General features: G+C 40.9%; 1 protein-coding gene across 1 annotated transcript; it reads left to right on the forward strand.

Annotated features, from left to right (window-relative positions):
- Nucleotides 1-19,687: 19,687 nt before the first annotated feature.
- LOC117505988 (COMM domain-containing protein 7-like) lies at nt 19,688-20,245 on the forward strand (the record flags this gene model as incomplete). Its single annotated transcript, XM_034165532.1, has 2 exons — nt 19,688-20,039; nt 20,090-20,245. Coding segments are annotated over exons 1-2 (454 nt in total), but the record flags the coding sequence as incomplete, so codon positions are not given.
- Between the last annotated feature and the right edge of the window lie 632 nt (nt 20,246-20,877).

Consider the following 20,877-nt stretch of genomic DNA (forward strand, 5'->3'; position numbering starts at 1 on the left):
GGGATAAATTTTAACTTTCTTACAGGGAACAATCATGTCTCTACAAAAAGTGACATAAGAGCATATGACATCAGTGAGTTCATCCAAGTTATCAGAGGACTGCTTCAACATGTCCCAGTCAGTACAGTTAAAACATTCCTGCAAACAGAGCTCAGAATCAGCAGTCCAGACTTTAACCTCCTTGGTTTGTACTTTTCCCTTCTTTAGAACAGTCTTGTAGGTTGGCAGAAGATGCACACAATTATGATCTGCAGAACCCAACGGAGGAAGAGGGAGTGATTTAAAAGCATCTTTAATTGACCCATAACATAAATCCAAAGTCTTTCCACGCCTGGTTGGGCAGGTAACATATTGATAGAAGTTTGTTAGGGTTTTTTTCCAAAGAGACTGTGAGAAAAAAATCTATTTTTCTCACAGCAGTGGAGGAAAGCGAATCATAGCTATAAATGTAAAAACAAAAGGTCTACTGACTGTGATGACATAGATATGACAACAGTTCAGAGAGTTATTGGGGCAACTGTTAAACCATTGACTCACATCTGTAAGCTGTCGCTCCAAACTGGTGTATTTCCAATCAAAATTAAAACTGCACAAGTCATACCACCATATAAAGCTGGAGACAGACACCAATTCATAAATGACAGGCCTGTTCCTTTACTTTTTTTGACATGACTGATCACAACATATTAATTAAGAAACTAGAGCATTATGGTGTTTGTGGGGTGGTTCTTGAGTGGATGAAGAGCAACAGGCAAATGGGTGATTGTCCTTCATCATACTTGGACATTGTCTGTGGTGTCCCCCAAGGGTCAGCATTAGGACCAAAACTGTTTATCCTATATATAAATGACTAATGAAAGGTTTCACAAATACTAACATTTGTTCTGTTCGCAAATGATACAAATTTTTTTTGAGCAGGTGAGAATTTGGAAGAACTTACACCAGAAATTAGTAAATTAAAAAAAGTGGTTCTATGTGAACAAATTGTCCTTAAATATAGGTAAAAGTAGGTTTATGCTATTTGGAAATGATCAAGGAAATAGTGAAGTGCAAGTTAAAATAGATGGTGTGAATGTGGAAAGAATAAAGGAAATTAAATTTCTGGATGTGACGATTGATCCCAAATTCTGCTGGAAACCTCACATCAAATATGTTCAGACTAAACTATCCAGAAGTGTCTGAATTATTAAGAAAGTAAAGTATTTTCTGAATTGTAAAGCACTACACATTCTGTATTGTTCTCTGATTCAACCTCATCTCAATTACTGTGCAGACGTTTGGGTAACACCTACTTCACGCTGACCGTTATACATGATCCAGAAAAAAGTCATCAGTTTAGTGCATAAGGCAGGTTACTACAGGTTGGAGCGCCTTGGGGCAACTGTTTGTTGTGATTTGGCGCTATATAAGAAAAAAGTTGATTGATTGATTGATTAATTCCTACCTGCTAAAACTGCTGGATCTGGTAGAATTTCAAACAGCTGAATTAATGTACAAAACTAGAAACAAACAGCTACCAGCTAACTTACAAAAACTTTGAGATAGAGAGTGGGTATAATTACAGGGAAAACCTTGATTTCAAAACCTTAAGTGTGCAAACAACCATGAAAAGGCTGTGCATTTGAGTCCAAGCATGAGTCCGTTTAAGAAAAGGTTCAAACTAGTTAATATTGTTATTATTAATAGGTACAGAGATGAGGAGGGGAGGTGAATGGTACAGATATACATACAAGGTGTTGGAATGTGCAACTGTGTGGGTGTATATGGTGTATAAGGGTGGGAATGTAGACCTATGTAGACTACCTCTGAAGGAAGTGTATTGTGGCTGGAATGATATTTTGGATTGGAGAGGTATGCTGGTTTGCACATATTGGACTTATATACATACAGATGAGGTCTGTTAGAAAAGTATCCGACCTTTTTTTTTTTTCAAAAACCTGATGGATTTGAATCACGTGTGCTTGCATGAGCAAACCTTGAACCTTTGTGCGCATGCGTGAGTTTTTTCATGCCTGTCGGTTGCGTCATTTGCTTGTAAGCAGCCTTTGTGTGAGGATGGGTGGAGTCTCTCGTTTTTTTCTTTGCAAGGAAAATGGCGGAATGACTGGAGCAGCGCGACTGCATCAAATTTTGCCAGAAACTGGGCGACAGCCAGGTGGAAACCATTCAGATTATTCCGACGGCTTTCGGTGATGATCCTCTGGGCATCACACAGATTAAGGAGCGGTACAACCGGTTAAAAGACGGCCGCACAACGGTGGAGAGCGAGCCACGCTCCGGGCAGCCATCAACATGCTGAAATTACCAGATCATTTCCAAAGTGAACGCTGTGGTGATGTGGGACCGTCGTGTGACTATCTGAGAAATTGTGGAAGAGGTGGACATCAGCACTTTTTTGGCACATTCCACTGTGACAGAAGATTTTGCCATGAAAAGAGTTGCAGCGAAATTCATGCTGATGGCAAAATTTGATGCAGTCGCACTGCTCCAGTTGTTCTGCCATTTCCTTGCAAACAAAAAACAATGAGAGACTCCACCCATCCTCACACAAAGGCAGCTTACAAGCAAATGACGCAACCGACAGGTGTAAAAAAAACTCACGCATGCGCACGAAGGTTCAAGGTTTGCTCATGCAAGCACACGTGATTCAAATCCATCAGGTTTTTGAAAAAAATAAAAAGGTCTGATACTTTTCTAACAGACCTCGTATGTATGTGTGTATATATATATATATATATATATATATATATATATATATATATATATATATATATATATATATATATATATATATGCCCAGCCCTTATATATATATATATATAAGGGCTGGGCAATGGAATTTTTTTATTGCGATTAATCGCATGATTTCCACAATTAATCACATTGTTATACACAAAATCCAAAATTGAATTCAAAAGTAGTGTTTTAAATGTTCTGGGAGGACACGTCTCCAACATATGGTTCATCAATACCTGATCCCCCAAGGCTGCATTCTTTCCCTTCTACTCTTCTCCCTGTATACCAACAGCTGCACCTCCAGTCACCAGTCTGTAAAGCTCCTGAAGTTCGTGGATGTTACAACCCTCATTGGACTCATCTCTGATAGGGACGAGTCTGCCTACAGACAGGAGATCAACCAACTGGTGTCCTGGGGCAGACAGAACAATCTGGAGCTCATTGTCCTCAAGACAGTAGAGATGGTTGTTGACTTCAGAAAGAGACCAGTCCTGGCCAACCCCATCACCCTGTGTTGACTCCTCAGTCACCATTGTGGAGTCCATCCATTACCTGGCGATTCCCCAGGTAACGGATGGACCTCAAGTAGGAGCTGAACGTCAGCTCTCTCATCAAAAGAGCACAACAGAGGATGTAATTTCTGCAGCAGCTCAGGAAGATCAACCTGCCAAAAATAATGATAACAAACTTCTACACTACCATCATTGAGTCCATCATCTCCTCTTCCATCACCTTGTGGTAAGCTGTTGCCACTGCTAAGGACAGGAGCAGACTGCAGCATATCATCCACGCAGTAGAGAAGGTGATCGACTGCAATCTGCCATCCCTACAGGACCTGTATGCCTCCAGGGCCCTGAGGCAAGCAAGAAAGATTGTCACTGATCCCTCTCACCCAGGACAAAAAATTTTTTGTCATCCTCCCCTCCCCTCTGGCAAATGGCTAAGGTCCATCAGGACTAAATCCTCAATGCACAAGAACAACTTCTTTCCATTTGCAGCTAGACAAATAAATAATGGAAGAAACCTGATCTAAGCAGTCACATCTCCTCCTCTCTCCTCTATTTCTGCTCCAACCTTCAAAGTCCCTACTTCACTGGACTGTGAATTCTTCAAACTATATTGGATTAACCATGGAATTGATCAGCCGGTTTCTGAAAGCTATTGATACCATTTTTTCAACAAGGAAATCAGGGCCGGGGGACCCTGCGTACACAGATGGAACCTACCCTGCGGGCTATGTTCTTGACACCTGGGAGAAATGGCTTGTCACATGCTTGGTGCCATTTTCTGTGGAGGACATCAAAGATTTATTTAGATTTGGTTTTATTGTAGGAGGGCTGGTACTTATTGGTTCATGTGCTGCCCTGACCTACCAGAGAATTGGCAAGACGGCTGCCACCAGAACCATAACCCCTCACCTGTCAGTCATGATTAATGAGTTGGGCAAGGCAATACATTCTCAGACTGCGTTAACCCTTGAACTCAGATGCAAATTGAATAACATCTTGGAGCAAATGCACGCCTTGCAAAGGAAGATGTCGGAGACCAGGGAATACTCATAAATTGGATCTGGTTGTTCATATGAGCTGCAAATGTGTTTTCACTGCTCAACCATAAACATGGCAGGCTTATCAGCCTCTGAAGGACAAAACGTCATGTTGTTTTCCTCCAGAAGAATTTCTACAACCTTGGTGAACCATTTGGCTGCCTTCTTTCTTATCTTCTGCAACTCCAGCACACATGGACAGAAACTGACAGAAACTTAACTCATTTGCCACTCACACATGGAGAGACTGATACGCATGCTCCCACCCCCCTACCCACTCCTTTGTGTTCCTGTCCCCATCCTCCACCCCAACCCAGCCCCTGCTCATGCCACTCCCTTCCCCCTCCAGGGTGCAGTGCAGTTTTAGCTGCTGCAGGCCCCTGAGCTGGCTGCGCAACCACATGTTGCTGCCCCCACACACACTCACATTGCCTCAATTCGGATAATGGACTGTTTCAAAGTTTAGTGCACATAAAAGTTTAGCGCACATAAACAATGTCAAATGTATATGTGTTATCTTTAAATAAATGGTAAATGGACTGCATTTATATTGCGCTTTTCCATCTGCATCAGACGCTCAAAGAGCTTTACAATTATGCCTCACATTCACCCCAATGTCAGGGTGCTGCCATACAAGGCACTCACTACACACCGGGAGCAATAGGGGATTAAAGACCTTGTCCAAGAGCCCTTAGTGATTTTCCAGTCAGGCGGGGATTTGAACCCATGATCTTCTGGACTCAAGCCCAACACCTTAACCACTAGACTATCACCTCCCTTTAATTCTGATGTGTGCCATTATTACGGTAAACAAGTAATAATTGTGGCTCAATTGCTGTATCTTGTCTGTGGTAATTGGAGTGTAGATGTAATTTCGTTATTGTTGCACTTGGGTAATGACAATGACAATAAATCTCATCTATCTATCTAAACCCCCATTTACTCTGCCCCCCCGCCTTCCACAAAGTACAGCTTGGTCATCCCTGCACTGAAAGGTACTGCACATCTGCACACCAATCACATGCTTTTGCACAGTCCCATTACACTATATAATATTTACTTTACAGTGAATATAATTTTGCCGATGTTTGCATTTGACTCTTACTTCTTACAGAAGTTTTTTTTTCCTTTTCTTTTTTGTTGTTGCAGTTGTTTATGCACCAACACTGCCAGATCAAATTCCTTGAATGTGAGAACTTACTTGGCAATTAATTCAATTGTGATTCTTTTTCAGACATATTCACCAATTATGTGGCATTTGGGTCTGCAGAGAAGTTTAAATCAAATCAAATCAAATCAATTTTATTCATATAGCGCCAAATCACAACAAACAGTTGCCCCAAGGTACTTTATATTGTAAGGCAAAAGCCATACAATAATTACAGAAAAACCCCAACGGTCAAAACGACCCCCTGTGAGCAAGCACTTGGCGACAGTGGGAAGGAAAAACTCCCTTTTAACAGGAAGAAACCTCCAGCAGAACCAGGCTCAGGGAGGGGCAGTCTTCTGCTGGGACTGGTTGGGGCTGAGGGAGAGAACCAGGAAAAAGACATGCTGTGGAGGGGAGCAGAGATCAATCACTAATGATTAAATGCAGAGTGGTGCATACAGAGCAAAAAGAGAAAGAAACACTCAGTGCATCATGGGAACCCCCCAGCAGTCTAAGTCTATAGCAGCATAACTAAGGGATGGTTCAGGGTCACCTGATCCAGCCCTAACTATAAGCTTTAGCAAAAAGGAAAGTTTTAAGCCTAATCTTAAAAGTAGAGAGGGTGTCTGTCTCCCTGATCTGAATTGGGAGCTGGTTCCACAGGAGAGGAGCCTGAAAGCTGAAGGCTCTGCCTCCCAAGTTTACAGGCTGATATGCTTGTATTATCTGTATAATTATTATTTACTTTGCATTTCTGTATCAGTATTTATATATATATATATATATATATATATATATATATATATATATATATATATATATATATATATATATATATATATATATACACACACATATATATATATATATATATATATATATATATATATATATATATACACACACACATATATATATATATATATATATATATATATACACACACACATATATATATATATATATATATATATATACATATATATATATATATATATATATATATATATATATATATATATATATATATATATATACACACACACATATATATATATATATATATATATATATATATATATATATATATATATATATATATATATATATATATATATATATATATTGCCCGGTGGCCTGATGGCCTCTTGCTTGCCTCTACTGGTGGTTGGCTCTCACTGCGGTATTGTATCACTTCCTGTTCCGGAGCACAGCGGTGTTTTTCTGTATCTGTTAGCTGTTTAATCTGCGCAGTTAGATTGATCTAGTTATCTAGATTACGATTTGTTTCCCAGTGTAATCTTTACGTGCCTTAACTAAAGCACTCCTTCTGCTGAATCACCTCTAAATTATTTACACATTATTCACTTTGCGTGTTTTTAGGAATCCGCTAGGTTAGCGTAGCTACTAAATCTTAGCCGGTTTAGCATGGTGGCTTCTCCTGTCTCTCCCGCACGTTTCTGCTCTGGGTGTGAAATGTTTAGTTATTCCTCGGCCTCCTTTAGCAGTAACGGTACTTGTAATAAGTGTAGCTTATTCGTAGCTTTGGAGGCCAGGCTGGGCGAATTGGAGACTCAGCTCCGCACCGTGGAAAATCCTACAGCTAGCCAGGCCCCTGTAGTCGGTGCGGACCAAGGTAGCTTAGCCGCCGTTAGTTCCCCCTTGGCAGATCCCGAGCAGCCGGGAAAGCAGGCCGACTGGGTGACTGTGAGGAGGAAGCGTAGCCCTAAACAGAAGCCCCGTGTACACCACCAACCTGTTCACATTTCTAACCATTTTTCCCCACTCGACGACACACCCGCCGAGGATCAAACTCTGGTTATTGGCGACTCTGTTTTGAGAAATGTGAAGTTAGCGACACCAGCAACCATAGTCAATTGTCTTCCGGGGGCCAGAGCAGGCGACATTGAAGGAAATTTGAAACTGCTGGCTAAGGCTAAGCGTAAATTTGGTAAGATTGTAATTCACGTTGGCAGTAATGACACCCGGTTACGCCAATCGGAGGTCACTAAAATTAACATTGAATCGGTGTGTAACTTTGCAAAAACAATGTCGGACTCTGTAGTTTTCTCTGGGCCCCTCCCCAGTCGGACCGGGAGTGACATGTTTAGCCGCATGTTCTCCTTGAATTGCTGGCTGTCTGGGTGGTGTCCAAAAAATGAGGTGGGCTTCATAGATAATTGGCAAAGCTTCTGGGGAAAACCTGGTCTTGTTAGGAGAGACAGCATCCATCCCACTTTGGATGGAGCAGCTCTCATTTCTAGAAATCTGGCCAATTTTCTTAAATCCTCCAAACCGTGACTATCCAGGGTTGGGACCAGGAAGCAGAGTTGTAGTCTTACACACCTCTCTGCAGCTTCTCTCCCCCTGCCATCCCCTCATTACCCCATCCCCGTAGAGACGGTGCCTGCTCCCAGACCACCAATAACCAGCAAAAATCTATTTAAGCATAAAAATTCAAAAAGAAAAAATAATATAGCACCTTCAACTGCACCACAGATTAAAACAGTTAAATGTGGTCTATTAAACATTAGGTCTCTCTCTTCTAAGTCCCTGTTGGTAAATGATATAATAATTGATCAACATATTGATTTATTCTGCCTAACAGAAACCTGGTTACAGCAGGATGAATATGTTAGTTTAAATGAGTCAACACCCCCGAGTCACACTAACTGTCAGAATGCTCATAGCACGGGCCGGGGCGGAGGATTAGCAGCAATCTTCCATTCCAGCTTATTAATTAATCAAAAACCCAGACAGAGCTTTAATTCATTTGAAAGCTTGTCTCTTAGTCTTGTCCATCCAAATTGGAAGTCCCAAAAACCAGTTTTATTTGTTATTATCTATCGTCCACCTGGTCGTTACTGTGAGTTTCTCTGTGAATTTTCAGACCTTTTGTCTGACTTAGTGCTTAGCTCAGATAAGATAATTATAGTGGGCGATTTTAACATCCACACAGATGCTGAGAATGACAGCCTCAACACTGCATTTAATCTATTATTAGACTCTATTGGCTTTGCTCAAAAAGTAAATGAGTCCACCCACCACTTTAATCATATCTTAGATCTTGTTCTGACTTATGGTATGGAAATAGAAGACTTAACAGTATTCCCTGAAAACTCCCTTCTGTCTGATCATTTCTTAATAACATTTACATTTACTCTGATGGACTACCCAGCAGTGGGGAATAAGTTTCATTACACTAGAAGTCTTTCAGAAAGCGCTGTAACTAGGTTTAAGGATATGATTCCTTCTTTATGTTCTCTAATGCCATATACCAACACAGTGCAGAGTAGCTACCTAAACTCTGTGATGCCGGTATTTGGTTAGACTCTTTCTCTCCGATTGTTCTGTCTGAGTTATTTTCATTAGTTACTTCATCCAAACCATCAACATGTTTATTAGACCCCATTCCTACCAGGCTGCTCAAGGAAGCCCTACCATTATTTAATGCTTCGATCTTAAATATGATCAATCTATCTTTGTTAGTTGGCTATGTACCACAGGCTTTTAAGGTGGCAGTAATTAAACCATTACTTAAAAAGCCATCACTTGACCCAGCTATCTTAGCTAATTATAGGCCAATCTCCAACCTTCCTTTTCTCTCAAAAATTCTTGAAAGGGTAGTTGTAAAACAGCTAACTGATCATCTGCAGAGGAATGGTCTATTTGAAGAGTTTCAGTCAGGTTTTAGAATTCATCATAGTACAGAAACAGCATTAGTGAAGGTTACAAATGATCTTCTTATGGCCTCGGACAGTGGACTCATCTCTGTGCTTGTTCTGTTAGACCTCAGTGCTGCTTTTGATACTGTTGACCATAAAATTTTATTACAGAGATTAGAGCATGCCATAGGTATTAAAGGCACTGCGCTGCGGTGGTTTGAATCATATTTGTCTAATAGATTACAATTTGTTCATGTAAATGGGGAATCTTCTTCACAGACTAAAGTTAATTATGGAGTTCCACAAGGTTCTGTGCTAGGACCAATTTTATTCACTTTATACATGCTTCCCTTAGGCAGTATTATTAGACGGTATTGCTTAAATTTTCATTGTTACGCAGATGATACCCAGCTTTATCTATCCATGAAGCCAGAGGACACACACCAATTAGCTAAACTGCAGGATTGTCTTACAGACATAAAGACATGGATGACCTCTAATTTCCTGCTTTTAAACTCAGATAAAACTGAAGTTATTGTACTTGGCCCCACAAATCTTAGAAACATGGTGTCTAACCAGATCCTTACTCTGGATGGCATTACCCTGACCTCTAGTAATACTGTGAGAAATCTTGGAGTCATTTTTGATCAGGATATGTCATTCAAAGCGCATATTAAACAAATATGTAGGACTGCTTTTTTGCATTTACGCAATATCTCTAAAATCAGAAAGGTCTTGTCTCAGAGTGATGCTGAAAAACTAATTCATGCATTTATTTCCTCTAGGCTGGACTATTGTAATTCATTATTATCAGGTTGTCCTAAAAGTTCCCTAAAAAGCCTTCAGTTAATTCAAAATGCTGCAGCTAGAGTACTGACGGGGACTAGAAGGAGAGAGCATATCTCACCCATATTGGCCTCTCTTCATTGACTTCCTGTTAATTCTAGAATAGAATTTAAAATTCTTCTTCTTACTTATAAGGTTTTGAATAATCAGGTCCCATCTTATCTTAGGGACCTCGTAGTACCATATCACCCCAATAGAGCGCTTCGCTCTCAGACTGCAGGCTTACTTGTAGTTCCTAGGGTTTGTAAGAGTAGAATGGGAGGCAGAGCCTTCAGCTTTCAGGCTCCTCTCCTGTGGAACCAGCTCCCAATTCAGATCAGGGAGACAGACACCCTCTCTACTTTTAAGATTAGGCTTAAAACTTTCCTTTTTGCTAAAGCTTATAGTTAGGGCTGGATCAGGTGACCCTGAACCATCCCTTAGTTATGCTGCTATAGACGTAGACTGCTGGGGAGTTCCCATGATGCACTGTTTCTTTCTCTTTTTGCTCTGTATGCACCACTCTGCATTTAATCATTAGTGATCGATCTCTGCTCCCCTCCACAGCATGTCTTTTTCCTGGTTCTCTCCCTCAGCCCCAACCAGTCCCAGCAGAAGACTGCCCCTCCCTGAGCCTGGTTCTGCTGGAGGTTTCTTCCTGTTAAAAGGGAGTTTTTCCTTCCCACTGTAGCCAAGTGCTTGCTCACAGGGGGTCGTTTTGACCGTTGGGGTTTTACATAATTATTGTATGGCCTTGCCTTACAATATAAAGCGCCTTGGGGCAACTGTTTGTTGTGATTTGGCGCTATATAAAAAAATTGATTGATTGATTGATGCAGGGATTCATGTAAGAATGTTTAATTGGATTAAAAACTTACTGTGTGATAGAACTATTCAAGTAAGAGTTGGTAGTGCCTTTTCTGAAACCTGTTGAGAGGAGAATGGAACTCCACAGGGCAGCGTTATTAGTCCGGTCCTTTTTAATGTTCTAATAAATGGTATTTTTAGTCATGTAGGGAGGGAGTTTGGTCTGGCCTTATTTGCAGATGATGGAACTGTTTGTCCTTTCTCAAGTCCAGGCTGCTTTGGGGAAAGTGGCTGAGTTGGCAGGTGATTGAGGGTTTAGGGTCTCTGTTAGTAAAACAAAGTATATGATATTTGGTAATAAAAGGAATATTCCAGACCACCGGCTGCATATTTATGGAGAGGGGCTTGAAAGGGTTAAGTGTTCTAAATATTTGGGAATGTGGCTGGATGAAAGGCTCACTTGGAAAATTCATATTGAAAGAATTTTATATGAGATGTGAGAAAGTAATCAACATTCTGAGGTGTGTTGCTGGATCTTCGTGGGGTGCAGACAGTCAGACTATGTTGATGATTTATAAAGCAATGATCAGATCAACCACTGATTACGGCTGTGTGGCTTATGGTGAATATTGTGCAAGCTAAGGTCCTGAGGGTATGCATTGATGCTTTTCGCACAACACCGACCCCATCTCTGCTGGTGGAAACAGGAGAAATGACATTAGCACTGCGACGGGCAAAACTTGGTTTAAAGTACCTGGTCAAACTCAAAGGTCAGGCTGAGAGGATTCCAGCCACATCTTTATCAGATGCCCACTGGGAATTTATGGGGCAAGGAAATCAGTTGAAACAAACTCTGAAGAAAAAGTCAAGTCTCTGGCAGACAGAATGGGAATACTTCAACTTACTGTGTGCCCCCCTGTGTGCAGGCTGAATGTCCCTTCATGGACTATTCCGGATCCTGTTGTTGATTTAGATTTGTTGCAAGCTTCCAAACATAAAGTTAATAACTTGCTTAGTATAGTGAGTGCTAAGTTGTCTGGAGAGTGGGAGGGTATTTAAAGGTTTTTACAGATGGATCTAAGAACCAGGAGAATAGCAGACTGGCGTGTGGGGTGTATGTCCCAGATTATGAAGTCAGGAGAGGCCTGTGTGTAGAAGACCAAATGTCTGTCTACACGGCTGAGATGATGGGTTTTCTATGGGCCTTATGGTGAGTTGAGGAAAATGGAATAAACTTGTATGTTATATGTAGAGATTTGTTTTTGGTTCTTTTAACTGTTCTGGAACGGAAATCTAAATCAAGACCGGACCTTGTAACAAAAATTTCTCATTCAATGTATAGAACCCATGGAGCTGGGGGTGAGGTGGGATTTGTATGGGTTCTGGCGCATGTGGGTGTGGAGGGCAGTGAGGCTGCTGACACTGTTGCAAAGGATACTTTGGTGAAGGGAAGTGTTGATATTTCAATGGCGTTTGGGTTCTCTGAGTGTTCAGAAATAATTAATAGATTGTTGAGAGAGAGTTGGCAGTTCAACTGGACACGTGATAGTAAAGGGGGATCTTATTTTGCTATTCAAGACACTGTGATGAAACCAATGGAATATTTTAGCTGTAGCAGACGGGAATCTGTAGTCATCACAAGGCTGAGATGAGGGCATTGTGGGCTGAGGAGTGGGCTGGCTGTGATAGGCAAACACCCGGATGGAAAGTGTGAGTGTGGGCAATTAGAGACAGTGAGACACGTCCTGCTCCAGTGTGACAACTATGTACTCCAGAGGAATCAACTGTACAGAGACCTGGGAAGTGTTGGTCAAGCCAGTTTTACTCTGAAAGAACTCCTTAACTTGAGCAGTCGGAGCAAAATGGAAAAAGTGCTGGAATATCTGCGGACCACTGGACTCTTCGGCAGAATCTCACCCAAGTGTTTTTTTTTTTTGTTTTTTTTTTACGGAAAGGGCAAGTTGCAACAGTACGCCTTGGATGCGTCTAGTCTGCTAAGTTCCAGACAAAGAAGACAACGTGTGTGTGTGCACACGCACGTCAAAGCGAGAGAAGCAGAAAGGCTGGAGAGAGAGAAAGAGGCTACAGGTTGGACGACAACCAAACAGAAGTGCTGATAGTTTTGGAACTACGCAAACAATGAGGAACTGTCAAGACAGAAAAACAAACTGGAATATGGACAAACTGAGGCTGTCGTCAGGATTTGCTCTTCACATTTTTCAACAGTTTGAAAATTCTAATGAAGCGCCAGCTACAGAAATGAAACTGGACGACGGTTAAATGATGTCTTCGAAAGTCAACATAAGTCCAGCTTTCTTGTTTTGTTTTTGGCTTCGGTGTCCTTCATTAGTGCCGTGTGACCGGGGCTCACTTTACAAACATTTTTCCTTCTCTCCGCCGTGTGTGTGCATGCACAGTTTTTGCTGCTGATTGGCTGTGTTACCCGTGCCGAGGCTCTGTGTGTAACCAATCAGATGGTGCTGTTGGTGGGATAACGCTGGAGACAGAGCAGAGTGACTGTAGACAGAGGCGCCGCCGCATCAGAGCCAAAATAACCCAGTTTTAAATGGATCACTTAAAGGCCGTCAAATTAAAAAAAAGGCCAAATATTGGCTGATAATATCAGTCTATCCCTAATTCTAATTATCCACTGGGCATTTAAGCCCTGTGTGTTTTGTCATCACGGCGTGTTCGTTGATACTGTTACAGTGAGGAAAATAAGTATTTGAACACTCTGCGGTTTTGCAAGTTCTCCCACTTAGAAATCATGGAGGGGTCTGAAATTTTCATCATAGGTGCATGTCCACTGTGAGAGACATAATCTAAAAAAAAAAACCTCCGGAAATCACAATGTATGATTTTTTAATAATTTATTTGTATGTTACTGCTGCAAATAAGTATTTGATCACCTACCAACCAGCAAGAATTCTGTCTCTCACAGACCTGGTAATTTTTCTTTAAGAAGCCTCTTATTCTGCACTCTTTACCTGTATTAATGGCACCTGTTTGAACTTGTTACCTGTATAAAAGACACCTGTTCGCACACTCAATCAATCACACTCCAACCTGTCCACCATAGTCAAGACCAAAGAGCTGTCTAAGGACACCAGGGACAAAACTGTAGACCTGCACAAGGCTGGGATGGACTACAGGACAACAGGCAAGCAGCTTGGTAGAAGACAACAACTGTTATGATTATTTATTAGAAAGTGGAAGAAACACAAGATGACTGTCAATCTCCCTCGGTCTGGGATTCCATGCAAGATCTCACTATGTGGGGTAAGGATGATTCTGAGAAAGCTCAGAACTACACAGGAGGACCTGGTCAATGACCTGAAGAGAGCTGGGACCACAGTCACAAAGATTACATTAGTAACACATGATGCTGTCATGGTTTAAAATCCTGCAGGGCAGCAAGGTCCCCCTGCTCAAGCCAGCACATGTCCAGGCCCGTTTGAAGATCACCAGTGACCATCTGGATGATCCAGAGGAGGCATGGGAGAAGGTCATGTGGTCAGATGAGACCAGAATAGAGATTTTTGGAATCAACTCCACTTACCATGTTTAGAGGATGAGAACAACCCCAAGAAAACCATCCCAACAGTGAACCATGGGGGTGGAAACATTATACTCTGAGGGTGCTCTTCTGCAAAGGGGACAGGACGATTGCACCGTATTGAAGGGAGGATGGATGGGGTCATGTATTGCGAGATTTTGGCAAACCACCTCCTTCCCTCAGTAAGAGCATTGAAGATGGGTCATGGCTGGGTCTTCCAGCATGACAATGACTCCAAACACACAGCCAGTGCAACTAAGGAGGGGCTCCGTAAGAAGCATTTCAAGGTCTTGGAGTGGCCTGGCCGGCAGGGCTGGACTGGGGAAATTTTTCAGGCCGGGCATTTTTAACCAAGACCAGGCCACCACCAGGTATCGAAGGGGAAAAAATTAAGCCTGCTGTGACAGTGTGTTTTTTTTTTTTTGGTCCCTTAACTGATCAATGTGCACCAGGAGACATACATTTTAACACTATAAGAAGCATTTTGAAAAGTTCTCCTGACATACAGTTATCATAGGCTTATCAAAAGTACGATCTATTGACAGTAGGTCACATTACTTTTTAGACATAATAAGCCGTCATTTCATTCAGCCTTGTTACTTAAATTTAGAAATAGAGATTATTTAAAAACATTTGTTATAGAAATACTGTAGGCTATACTATAAATAATATATCATTACTTGTGTGATACAATTCATCATATAAAGCAAGAAGTGACTGGATGACTGGACCAATGACTGGATACAAAGGTTGAACTTTTGAAACTGCAATACACAAAAAGGCCACAAGATGGAGACAGTTGTCTATCTCACTACAAGCTACAAGTAACATCAAGGATTTCTTTTATTACCAATTTGTTTTGCTAATCAACTTAGAGAATGACTCTCAATTTAAAGTAAAATGTTAGGTATGTGAAATTATGCCAGGACTTGGGAAAATACATTTTAGACAGGGATGCCGTTATACCACGCCACCGCACCACAGACTGTGCAAAACAACATACTTCGTATGACCGACGCACGACCGTCACACAAATAGAATAAAGAATAAAGAAACAACCTGGCGGCGGCAGCATGGTAGCTAGCCATGCACACCGTTTGCACAGGTTACATTGCTAGGCTAGGTTACGTGACTGGCAGAGTTAGCACCAACGAAAATTATATCCAGCCTTAATTCATATCTGAGTGACCCAGTTAGACAGCACTTTACTTCGGACCAGAAGATCAGAATGTCTCTCTCACACACAGATGTCTGATTTATGAACAAGTTAGGTTGCTGTTCATCAATTAATAGCTGAAGTTAACCTTCACTTACCGTCATGGCCGTAGTGGTCCCCGCCTCGTCCACCTGTTGAACTTCTTCTCCACCACTTGCTGAGGCTGCCTGCCGCAGATGTGGATGCTCCGTGTCCACGCGAAGCAAACATGTCTGTTATTTTAAGACATTTTACAGCATCTGTCTGAAGGGCTACTCTCTTCTGATCCCTGGCTCTTTCAGCGCCACCTTTCCTCTTCTTGCCACCATCCATATCACTCGTTATCGCTCTGTCCGGCACTGGCGCACTGTGTAGCCCAACCGAGGCCCGAGATGGAGGGGTAATTGGCCTGCCCCTCACCTCATTGGTCCAGGCCACAGTCAATCATGACTAAAGGGCCGATCTACCAGTTTATGCACCAATAGGAGGATTTATATACCGGTATCCAGTGTTGCCACAGTTACTTTGAAAAAGTAATCCAATTACTGATTACTCCTTGAAAAAGTAACTTAGTTACTTTACTGATTACTCAATTGTAAAAGTAACTAGGTTAGATTACTAGTTACTTATTAGTTACTTTCCCCAGCTGCCCACAACAACCCTCTGCCACCTCAACATGACAATGATACTTGTTTTACCAAAACTCACTTTATAGTCACCCTTTCTTGACTTCAATGAAAATATATACTTGTTTTTATAAAAAGTAAAATAAAGACCTCTCTCTTGACCTCATATTTAACTGTTGACAGCACTGTAACAGTAAAACTTGCCATTTCTAACCTACATTGTTAATAAATGTAACTATTAAATTCTTTCTAACATTTAAATTTTCTCTAAACATTTTAATTGTCGAAATTATTATTATTTTAAGTAGTATTAGTAGTTGTAGTAAAAAAAAGGCTTCATCTAGGGGTGTTGTGAGGGGGGGACATCCTTGCCCCACGCCCCCATTCCATCTGGATTCGCCCCTGTTTTGGCGTTTGAGCACAAAGAATGGATAACATTTATTTATGCAGAAAACAGGACCAGATTTACAGGTCTGAAAGTTTTATTGTGTTTTCACATCATGTGGTCCTCAGAAAGAGAGTTTAAGTGCATTTGAGTGGAAAATAGTGTTAGTTGTTGACGCGTTGCGGAGGATCAGCGGTTTTAATGCCCGGTGTGCAATACTATCAGTCCAGTGGTGCTGGCCAGTCTCCAGACCTGAACTCAATAGAAAATCTTTGGAGGGAGCTGAAACTCCAAACCTGAAAGATCTAGAAAAGATCTGTATGGAGGAGTGGACCAAAATCCCTGCTGCAGTGTGTGAAAACCTGGTGAAAAACTACAGGAAGCGTTTGACCTCTGTAATTGCAAACAAAGGCTACTGTACCAAATATTAACAGTCTGCATTTTGCACCCAATCACCTGTGGTGCCCTGCTTACCTGTGAATCATGACAACACCATTTCTCTTATGATACCATATTATGCAAATAATATGCAAATTTTGTGATTATGTCATTTAGTGAATTTTCAGACAGCCAATAGCTACTTTTCTTACTGAAACATTGACACCTCCATAATCTGAGGTGGAGTATCAATTGTGCATTTGTTGGATAAAAATAAGGACTTGCTCGAAATGGACAAATTTAATGATAAATATAACCTAAATTGTCCTAATAGAGAATATAGAAAGGTAACAGGAAATAACCCAAAAGAATTCATTAATTTAATTAGAAATCATTTTGACAAAAGCTAAGCAACAACATTACCAAATCAACAATGTAGATTTTTCCATAAAAAATGTAATAATTCATTCTTAAGATATGACAGTATCTATTCAATGTATATTCAATGTTCAATCTCAATGGCTGTAAGAAAAACAAAATGATGTCTATTAGAACTAAATTCCATAAATTTCCAATTCCCTCCAAAGTACAAAGAAATACACTTCAAAATACTAAATGAAATTTATCCTTCTAATGAAGTCATACGAAAAAGATTTAAATTTGATGCAGATAATTGTCACCTATGCAAAGACAACAGGGAGACAACAGAGCACGTCTTCTTTGAACGTAGCACAGTACAAAACTCGTGGAAATCGGTACACCAATGGCTGAACATGGACGCCCTCTCTTATAAAACCATACAAATTGGGTTTTTTTTTTCCTGAAAAGTAAACATCTTGAGTTTCTGGTCAGTAATATTCTTATAATAACCAAATTTAATAAATCTTGTATGTCAAATCCCCTGCCCCCACAATCTTGGCCCGCGTGAAAAAAAACAAACCTTTTCTGTTATTGAAATGTATGAAAAGGTTGAAACTGCCCAAGCTGATAAACACTGTATGCTTGTATCTGAACACAGCTTATTGTAAGCCCTTCCTTCTGTTTATCTTTTCTGTGTTAACATGTATAATTCTTCCTCATAAAATTTTGAATTTTGTTGTAAACGGACTAGTTGTTTGGAAAATAATAAAACTGACCCAAAATGCATCTTTTCCTCCAGTTTCTGAACAATTTTTAATTCTGATGGTTTTGTTAGATTCATTAACGCTCTGTTCTTGAATGAAGAACTTTGAAATTTGAATTGGGGAAAATATCAACTCTTGGTCATGAAAACTATGAAATATAGCATGTTCCTGAATTTCATGTTTTCACAAATCTGCTGTTTTGTCCGGGGTGTGAACATGTTAATTCTGGGTTTGAGTCACATGTACACAGAAAATGTCCAGATTTGAATCTTCTGTCTGTGATGTTTGAGGATGGACAGACTGATGGAACTCTGGCAGGTCTGTAGCAACCTCACAGGCTTTTATTTTGAAATACAGACTCTTATTGTGGAAGTGTGACATAAATAGGCTTGTTTTCAATAATTACTGATTAATCAAAAAATATTGTTCCAATCACCTTGCTGTTTTCACGACTTAAATCCTCATGAAAAATACATAAGTTTGCCAAAGGACGAAAGTCAACTCTTTCTGGATTTCAGTTGATGCTTCGGATACACAAACACACAGAGAACACTTTCCTTATTATATGTAATGTCAACAGCCTGTCCATACTCTACTCCAGCAGGTGGCAGCAATGCACCAAAAAGGATGTCGGTAAACGCCGAAGAAGAAGAAGAAGAAGAAGAAGAAGAAGAAGACGACGACGAAGAAGAGCAACTCTTCGTTTTTGGCCGAGGCTAAAGCTAGTTAGCTGGAGACGCTGGAAACTCTTGTGTGAACAGATCAAACTTCACTCTGTGATCCTCGAATATGTTTTTTGAAGAGCTCCAGAAGCACAAAGGTCGACAGTAAACCGGAAGAAGAAGAAAAGGCGAAGTTAGCGCTAAAAGGTGGAAGAGCTGAGAAGGTTGTTGAAACAGCGGCTAACTGCTGCTAATGAAGCCGAGATATTTGAGTTGGTAGAAACAAACAGATCGCAGAGCAGCAAGAAGAAACGAGTGGATTTAAAGAAGAGAAGAAACTAGTTTTCATGCCTGAAGTTCGCTGATCCACAGCAGGTTTGTCCACTAAACTTTATTTCAGACCAACTCCACCACATCCAAATGATAGCTGCTAGTTTGTGTTGGAGTTCTGATTATAGACTGAACACCAAATATCAGCTTGGTGATGGCCTGATGAAGGCGATCAGTAATCAATACGATCAATTTCATTTTTTCTTTATTTTATACATGTTATGTTTAAGCCCTGTTTGTTTGTGAACAGCCTGGAGCCCACAGTTTTTCATATATCGTTATGAATTTTTTTTTACTGAAAATTCATATCCTGATAGGCAAGAACTAATTCAATTTTCAAGGTAATGCGCCAAAGCCAGGAAAAAATCTTGAAAACTGGAAAAAAAATCCCTATCTTTAACACTGCACATTTTTTCCAAAATTCATAACTATACCAAAAAAGATCACATTTCTTTCATATTTGAAAGAAATTCGTGTAGGGTGGCCTGTTATCAACTGACAATGTTTGATCCAGATTACAGATTTTGTGGCCATTTAAATTTTACATTAAAAACCCCACTTAATGTATATTTTACATTATATCTTAATCAAATGTGTCCAGTCACTATCATATTTTGGTACTCGGTATCGCCTGACAACGTTTGATACAGATCTCATCTGATCTCAGTGCGCGTGCCTATTAGAAAAGCCGGAAGTGGTGACCCGGAAGTGAAATGCTCAAACGATCTGTGAAACGGTGCAAAAAAAATATACAAAATGATGCAGCTTCATTTCACCAAAGATGTTCTTCCCGATTCTGTCAGCTCGGATTTCCAGAATCTGAATAAATTCAGCGAACAGCAATTTTTGTGCCTCATTGAAATTCTGTTCCAGTTTCTGCTGGAACCTAAAGAGGCGGAGAGGTTCGTGCAGCAGCTCAGTGAGTTTGCAGGGAAAAATGGGATGAGTGGTGGTCCTCTGAAGAACCTAATGAAAAGTATTCTCTTGGTGCCACAAGGAGCCTTGAAGAAGAATCTGACACCTGAGCAGCTCAAAGATGACCTCGTAATACTGGGTAACAAATCATCACTGAGCCAGTCATTACCTCAGCTTCTTTTAAAACAGGATTGAATGAGGACAAGGCAGCTCATTTTGCACAACAGCATGTCTTTTTCCTGGTTCTCTTCCTCGGCTCCAACAGGTCCCAGCGGAAGACTGCCTGGTTCTGCTGGAGGTTTCTTCCTGTTAGGGGGGAGTTTTTCCTTCCCACTGTCGCCGGGTGCTTGCTCGCAGGGGGTTGTTTTGACCGTTGGGGTTTTTCCGTGATTGTTGTGTGGCTTTGCCTTGCAATATAAAGCGCCTTGGGGCAACTGTTTGTTGTGATTTGGCGCTATATAAATAAAATTGTGTTTTGAAACACAAGGTTCGGTCAGATCGGCACACAGAAATGATCACACAGACTGCATTTTGCTAGAATAAAAAGGCGTATATTTATTCCCAACAAAAGCAGTTACATCAAACACAAGTGGTTGCAGCGCATTTTTCTCTTACCGTGACGCCTTTAAGGTGGAGAGCCAACACCTTCAGCAGAGTGCGCCTGTCAACCGGCTGGGCGTTCGTACGTTAACCCGCAGCAGACTCTGTTGAAGCATGGTTCTACTCCCTCTTTTCTAGTGTGTCCGCGAAGGGAGGGTGAGTGGCCAACTCAACCTCCCTGGCGCACATAATTTCTTTAATCAACAGGCATCTGAAAGTTATTTCAAAGATATAATAAAAGCAGTTCTTCACTCCCAGTTCAGCATGATCCCAGCATGCTTCACTCCCAGTCGTTAGTGGCTACGAAAACAAAGTCGTGCTATCAGTGTAATAATAACAAGTACATCCAGCTCTTCGCTCCCAGTTCAGACTGACCC

This window comes from Thalassophryne amazonica, unplaced genomic scaffold (assembly GCF_902500255.1).
Source record: "Thalassophryne amazonica unplaced genomic scaffold, fThaAma1.1, whole genome shotgun sequence".
Lineage (NCBI taxonomy): Eukaryota > Metazoa > Chordata > Actinopteri > Batrachoidiformes > Batrachoididae > Thalassophryne > Thalassophryne amazonica.